The sequence below is a fragment of the Cryptomeria japonica genome, chromosome 8, assembly GCF_030272615.1.
Source record: "Cryptomeria japonica chromosome 8, Sugi_1.0, whole genome shotgun sequence".
Taxonomy (NCBI): domain Eukaryota; kingdom Viridiplantae; phylum Streptophyta; class Pinopsida; order Cupressales; family Cupressaceae; genus Cryptomeria; species Cryptomeria japonica.
The window spans coordinates 726,940,978-726,948,884 of record NC_081412.1 but is presented as its reverse complement, the minus strand read 5'-3'; the positions used below and the strand labels follow the sequence as shown (position 1 = coordinate 726,948,884).

Sequence of the window (7,907 nt, the reverse complement as noted above, 5' to 3'; positions counted from 1 at the left end):
CTAAAGTAGGGGCTAAATGAAGTATCATATATTGTATCCCCATACAATTTCACACTCATTTTGGGCTCACTTTGTTTGTTGTCTCTCAAGCCCCTAAATTCTAACTGATTGTCCTCATTCCATTGCCAAATTTGGATGCCTAGCATAATGTTAATCTCTTTGACCTCAATATGGGCTCAAAACTATAGGACTATGGAGCCTAGCACCTTATTCCTCTTAGACTGTGGTGCCTAGCACACAATTCCTATTAGACTGTGGTTCCTAGCACCTTATTCCAACCTTTTTGGGACCCAATTTGAACCTCTAATAGTTTACAAAATTAAGAGTGATAAATTTCTCCCCAATGTTATCCTTCTTTGAAATTTAAATATGAACATGTAAAGTTATTTATAAATACAACTATGCCCTACCCCACCCCCCAAATTTATACAACCACGTCTCCTAATTTCAATTCATAGTCCAATTGAGTACTTTCAATCTGGCATCTTGAAAGCAATAGGTAGGAGGTCTAAAGTCAACCATTTAAGCATTCAAGTTTAGTACTATGAGCAATTTTGTGTGTTACTCTTTGAATGAAGGCATGCATTAACTACTATCAAACAACATCAACCTTTTTATGAGGCTTCAAAGAAAAATATCATAACAAAGGTATCATTTTTCAATTCATTATTTCATTTAAGGTTGTAAACCTCCTCCCTACCAAGGGTAAGCTCTCTTTTCTAATAATCATTGTTTTAGTCGAGAGTAACTCCTACTATGGTTTGACATAAGCAAGCCCCTATACAACACAATACTTTTCTCTCTTTTCTATGTGTAGTTTACAAATCTAACTACTAAAAGTTATAGTGTAGACTAAGACCTATAGATCTAGATCTTAAATAGGCACAAACTCATGTAATTTATATCAATTAGCATGCCTATTTGACACTTTTTGGTTGAATTTTAGAGAGCATGATCTACGGAGCATTTTGGTCAAGGATCCAAAGTATTAGGCTGCAGGTAACCTATTAGGACTAAGATGCCTATTACACTAGTCCACCACTTCTAGGCCCAAATTGTAGTGATCGGTTCCTTTTTATGTTTTTTTTCCAAATCTGCCCTTATGTGATGAATTTTAGTTATGTTGTTTTTTGCTTATGCTGAATATTATTAATTTCCTAGCAATTTACCTAGTTCCCACATCATTTCTTATCTTTATCATATCAAATCAAAATAAGAATAATCAACCAAGTTGTTGAGCTCTCCTAAGGGGTTAAATTTGGGAATGTTGTTTGTTCTCTAATGAATTTTAGGTAGGAAATGATTCCTAGTTTAAATTTTTAAATTAGTGAAACTCATTTTCCCAATATATCACAACCATAAGAAAATTTTGATTCATAAGCTATCTAAAACTATATAATTTTATTTCATTGAGTTTATTTTTTACATCATTTTCACGGCATGATTACAATCTTATACTCATCACCTAAAACTTGATTACTATAAAGATAAATATAGGCTTCTCCTCTCATCTTGAAGCTAGCCTTTGTATATTTTAAGCACAAACAAGTTGTTACAAGAAAATTCAAGAACTAGTTGATTGAGTTTAGGAGTATGAATCCATAACTAATGAGGCCACACCATGTAGACTATTTTCTATTTTTTACCACTTGTCACAATGTACTAGAAAGTTGCCAAAAATTAAAGCTTCTACCTCATTAAAAAGTTTATAAACTCCTAAGAACTTCTTAATTACTTAGTTAATTGGGTCTTGTATGAATGCCTTATTAGTCCATCATTTTTATTGTTTATCATTTAAATTAGAGCTAAATCACATTTTTATGGAACTATTTAATTTTCATACATAAATTGTTCGATGTTGATATTACTTACACCACTTAGAAATTTTTCCTAGTGGTCTATAATTTATTTGATTTGTACATAGAAAATTAATATAGTTACAACTACCATACAAACGTGAATTTCTCAACTAATAACTTTAAAACAAAAATTGTTTGTTGTTGAAAAAAAAAAGTGAATAACTTTAAGAAACAATAGATTATATTTATCACAAAAATATAAGATAGGGAAAAACTAATTGGTAGAGGTAATTAATCAATTATTAGATTGTTATTTCTTAAGACAAAAGACATAGAGATATCAAGTTCTTACTTTATTTTTTAGCTATAATTATTCTCCTTTCTAGTTGCATCATGGTACAACCAAGATTTAAGGGCTTCTAACTCACATTTGCATGATTAATTCTAGAACATATCAAAATTCTACTTTCAAAGTATTTTCTAAATTATTCCTATTTTCCACATCTTTGTGATGTACATTTTTTAAGCGTTTCAATAGAGAATTTACTCATAATTATTTTTTAAAGTTTCTTGTGAGGATACTCATGGGCTAACCTCTAGGTAACTTAAGATAGGTCTCTTGAAAATATTTCTAATATATTCAAGTAGCTAAATTTGTTTCAACTAGTTAGGATTTATGACCCTACCAAGGTAGGATTTCAACATTTGATACATTTTAGAGTTTTTAATAATTTTATAGTTAATTTTAATTACTTCCAATAGTTTATATCCCTTTTGGGGGATTATCATTTCTTAACATTTGTCACAAAAATGGGAGAATTAATAAATTTGTAGATTTCTTGAGTCAACCTTCAATTGTAGCCATAGCAATAGTGTTAAGTGAGTCATGCAAACAATAGAGAATATATTGGCCTTAATTCTATGAAACTAATCTTGAATTTGTTGATACTGCTTGATATTTGTTTTCCTTGATTTTATTGTTATCATATTTAATTTTTTTACTATGCAGCATGGGTTGCATATGTTACTTTGAGTGTTACTTTGAGTGTTTATCAATGCTTTAGCTCCACTTATTTTTATTGATAGTCATTTTGTTAATTGTCAATTATGCATTGGTTGACATATTTTATAAATGAGTTATTGTATGTATTTTATGGGTTATGTTTGATCAATCATAAGGTCAAAAATATTCTATCACTCCTCTATATGTTGATTGTTGGTTTGTTGTTTGCATTGAGGTATGCCTATGAAAGTGTGATAAGATTCTTGTGAGGACTTCAATATTTTATTATATGTTGTTTATTGCATTGAAAAGTGAGAACTCCCATGCACAAATGTCATGCTTGGTATTAGGATCATATTGTATATTTGAGATACATATTTATATGTTTTTTATGACTAGATTATCATAGTGTCAAGCAACCCATTACCATCTATTTAGTTATTTGGATTATTCATGTAATTATTTTAATGATTTCAACATCCTACATTTTACCTCTACAAGTATATACATGTTTACATAGATGGACATTTTTATCACTATTTGCATTCTATATAATTATTGCTTATCACATTTTCATGATTGGATGATTGTCCATTCCTTTGGATATTATGTATGATGTAGGTATGCTTGATGTGTGACCTAAGAATGCAGGTACAAGGTTATTTCCCTAATTGATTTCCCCAATAATGGATATATCATAAATTTCACCTTGTGTTAGTGTTTTTCATAATCTTTGCCACAATCAATTCAAGTGTGAAATGAGTCATGATGATCTCATTTGATTTTAAATCTAGATCAATGATGATTCAAGAATCCATGTGTTGTGAGAAACTCATAATTTTGTAATTTATATGATGATTAATCATTTCGATGTCTACATTTGAGACATATATCAATGGATAAATCCTTACATTATAAGCATATCTCACATTTGTAGGAAATCAAGAAATTGAGAAAGAAATAGAAAGATTTCTATTTGATTGTATTGGAAATTATATTCAAATTATTTTAAATAATTTGATTTCCCTAAAAAATAATTCATCACTCAAAAAATCTAAATTTAAATATCTACTATTTTTAGAAATGAAAAAATTAATTGAACATCTTTAAGTTAATTTCCAAATAGTATTTGGTAAAAGAAAAAAATAAGAAAAAAAAAAACATTGTGTCTTTATTATTTGTTTTTCCCAAAATGAAAACTTCTCAAACCCTCTCTTCAAAGAAATTCAAAATGAACGAAATACTTTTTTTTTTAAAGATTAATTTGCTTGAGAATTGTTTTTAAAAGGAGTGCACGGTTCCTATGATTAGATTGCATATTTATTGCCTCACCAAATTTGATGAACACGATTTATTGCACCATTTTGGGATTGTTTAAGTTTCAACAAGATTAATGAAATTGAAGTAGAAAAGTCTGAGGCGCCAAAATGGACCAGCATTGAGAATACAGATATTTTGTCCCAATCTGAGAAGACTTAAAAGGACCCAGTTTTCTTTATCAATTAGTCAACCAATGGTGAGTATTACTTTATGGGTGAGGTCCACACAGACCATGCGTGCAAGCATAAACGTTGACAGCAGTCTCTGTGTATAACATTAGTCAACAATGGAAAATAATACACTATTTCACTCCTCTCCTTATAAATAGGCAACGTTCAATTCCTTCCCAGTTCAAACGAGAATTCCCAATTCGTAGGGCACAAAAAAAGAAGTGGGAAGGAATGGATTTTTCTAAGGAAGAGAGAAGTAGTCTCAAGAAAAAAGCCCAGTAGAATGAATCTATGCAAGTGAAGAAAAGTGGTAAAAATGATATACCATCTTCATCTTCTCTAGGTTATGGTTCTTATGAAGATGAACCAGAATCATTCATGGCTGCTCCATATTCAGAATCCATGAATTCTGCTCAAGAAGTGAGTCTGTACAATGAGAATGGCTCGGGAAAGAACTTCGTTTTGCATGGAGTTATAAAGAATTCAGCAATTGAAAGGTGTCGTGAGCCCATCAATGGTAAATCTGAGATTTGGAGTGTGAGTAAGAAGAAAACACGAGTGCAAGGAGAGAAACATTACAGAGGATTAAGGAGAAGGCCATGGGGGAAATATGCAGCTGAAATCAGAGATCCAAGAAGAGGAGGAATGGGGATGTGGGTTGGAACATTTGACAGTGCAGAGGACGCAGCCATGGCTTATGACAGGGCTGCCCTCAGCATTAGAGGACCCAGAGCCATTCTCAACTTTCCCATATTCACTTCCTGTTTCAGTGAAGAGAACGAATCTATTAATGGGGGATGTCATATTACAGAAGAAGAAAAAGAAGAAAGTACATGTGCAAACAATGAGAGAAATGTGATAGAATTGGAGGATATGGGTGTAGATTATTTGGAAGAGCTGATTCTCACTAGTGAGAGAATAACTGTTTCCTGGTTTTCTGGTTCTTTACAAGAGCGGCTAATTTCTCAGCATTAGAGGACCCAGAGCCATTCTCAACTTTCCCATATTCACTTCCTGTTTCAGTGAAGAGAACGAATCTATTAATGGGGGATGTCATATTACAGAAGAAGAAAAAGAAGAAAGTACATGTGCAAACAATGAGAGAAATGTGATAGAATTGGAGGATATGGGTGTAGATTATTTGGAAGAGCTGATTCTCACTAGTGAGAGAATAACTGTTTCCTGGTTTTCTGGTTCTTTACAAGAGCGGCTAATTTCTTAGTCTTACAGTGTGTTTTATAATCACTGTTGATTCTGAACCAAACTTTCCAGTTTTACAACCATAAGACCTAAGTGTTTCGTAAATACCTGTCAGAATATAAAAGCTGTATGCATAATATTATTCTAATCTCTAAAGTCATTGGTCACTTTGTGAGAGTATTGGTATAGTTTAATGAAATCTGTTATTCAGCTCTTTGTTTCTATGTATCAATCTTGTTTCACTGTCATCTGAAAGTCTTTCAAATGTGGGATATCTTTTACGCGCTGAAAACATTTTATAGTAAACTATTCTTTGGGCTCAGCTTCATTCTGATGGGTGATGAAATATCAATGAAATATGAGCTAAAATAATGTAAAAATTACACAATCATATTTAGAAGATGTCAAACAATTTATATGAGAAATTTGATTTAATTTAATGAAATTAATTATTCAATTCTTTGTTTCTCAATGTAATTTCAGTGTTATCTGAAAGTTTTCTAATGACAGAAGTTGTTTTTTAAGACCTCAATTCCTTTTACCACTGATATATTTCATTTGAAAATATCAATTTTAAAAAATTTGTAGTAATTTATTCTTTTTCTTTAGACCACTTCATTTTGATGAAGGATTATAGAATTGATCTAAAATGCTGATCAAAAAATGTTTATATATTCATATTCAAAAGTTCTCAAGAAATTCTTGTAAGAAATTTTGTTTATTTTAATGAAATTAGTTATTCAACTCTTTGTTTCTCTGTGTTAATCTAGTTTTATTTCATGGAAATTCTTGCAAAGGTGAGCTATTTTTTAAGGCCTTCAATTCCTTTGACCACTAATATAGTTCACTTAAAAACATCAATTTTTAATAATTTGTAGTAAATTATTTTTATCTTTGACTTACTTCATTCTGATGATGGATCATAAAATATGATCTGAAAAGTTGATGGAAATATGTTTATACAATCATTGCATAAGCTTTCAAAAAATTTATGTGAGAAATTTGGTTTAGTTAATGGTTTAGTTATTCAAGCCTTTGTTTCTCTGCATTAATCTAGTTTCTTTTTTATCCAAAAATCTTTCAAATATGAGTTGTTTTTTAAAGTCTTCAATGTCTTTGATCATTGATAAACTTCACTTGAAGAGATCAAATTCTAAATAATTTATTGTAAATTATTGTCTTCTTTGACATCCTTCATTTGGATGATAGATCATAAAAGTATGATAAAAATGTTGTAAAAATGTTAATATGATCACATATACAACAATCTTTCAAAAATTTAAAACAAAAAACTATAAACTATAAAAATCAAATATTGTAATATTAATTTTTATTTTGAAATAAAATGAATGTAATAGAAACATTGATTAAAGATTAAAAGAAAACTACAAAATTGTACTAAATAAAATGAATCTAAAATATTGTAGGACAAATCGTTTAGTGAGACTGATAAGAAAAAAATATTCTAGGTAGTGGTATTGCTTTTTAAAGCTTAATAGCGGAAACTTGATCAATTAATCAAAATTATTTAGATTTGACAACATTAATATAATTAATTACAAGTATTTTTCTTGTACTTTGCAACATGCTACATGTCCTCCCTTTCAATTTTGTTTCATCTATTTTCTTTCATATGCAACATTTATGTTTCATTCTACCACCTCTGGACTGCCTTATAACTTCGTGAATCAACCATCTATGAACACATTTAAAAAAAAGATAAGTTGGAAAGAATCTCTAACGTGGGAACAATTTAAGCCCAGCTTCTACCCTCTAGCACACCAAGGACTCATTCTGTTGATTTATGAACATATTAAGGATAAGGCTAGGGCTACCAAGGATTATCCTTTGATCATCAATGCTCAGATATCCAAGAAATGCAGACTCTGATTCGACTGGGGAGCCCAGCACCCCTACCCATAAAAAAAGGAAGGTTGAAACCAAGGAGGATGAAAAGGATGTGCATTTTGATGAAGAAGAGGGAAAGGATAAGGAAACTGATTCTGAAATGGAGCTTAACAAGGAGGAGAACTATGGGGAAGGAGAGGAAGGGGGAAATTCTGAGAATCGTCACCCCAACCCTAAGGGCTCAGAAAGTGAGAAAGAGGCTCTGAAGCCTAAAGAGGGTGAAAACCCTAATGCGGAGGAGACTGAACAAAGCAAGGACTCTGTGGATACCATTCTAGACACCGCCCACAACTGTACCCTTGAATTCTTCAATTTTCAGAAGTGGGTGGTTGAAAACATCACCAGCATGTAGGGTAAACAAAGGGAGCTGGAAGTTAAGATCAACAAGCTAATTAAGATGTCTAACTCTGGGAAACAGAACGAGGAGATGGAAAATAATGAAGCGGAGGAGGAAATGGAAATGGAAGACTGGCTGGAGAAAGATTTGATAAAAGGCGACCTGAAACA

The 7,907-nt window shown here is 31.3% G+C and overlaps 1 protein-coding gene across 1 annotated transcript; it reads left to right on the top strand.

Annotated features, from left to right (window-relative positions):
* Positions 1-4,583: 4,583 nt before the first annotated feature.
* On the top strand, positions 4,584-5,514 carry LOC131046784 (ethylene-response factor C3-like). The gene is made up of 2 exons (XM_057980573.2): positions 4,584-5,224; positions 5,316-5,514. Exons 1-2 carry the CDS (start codon positions 4,584-4,586, stop codon positions 5,512-5,514), a joined length of 840 nt encoding a protein of 279 aa, XP_057836556.2.
* Positions 5,515-7,907: the final 2,393 nt, after the last annotated feature.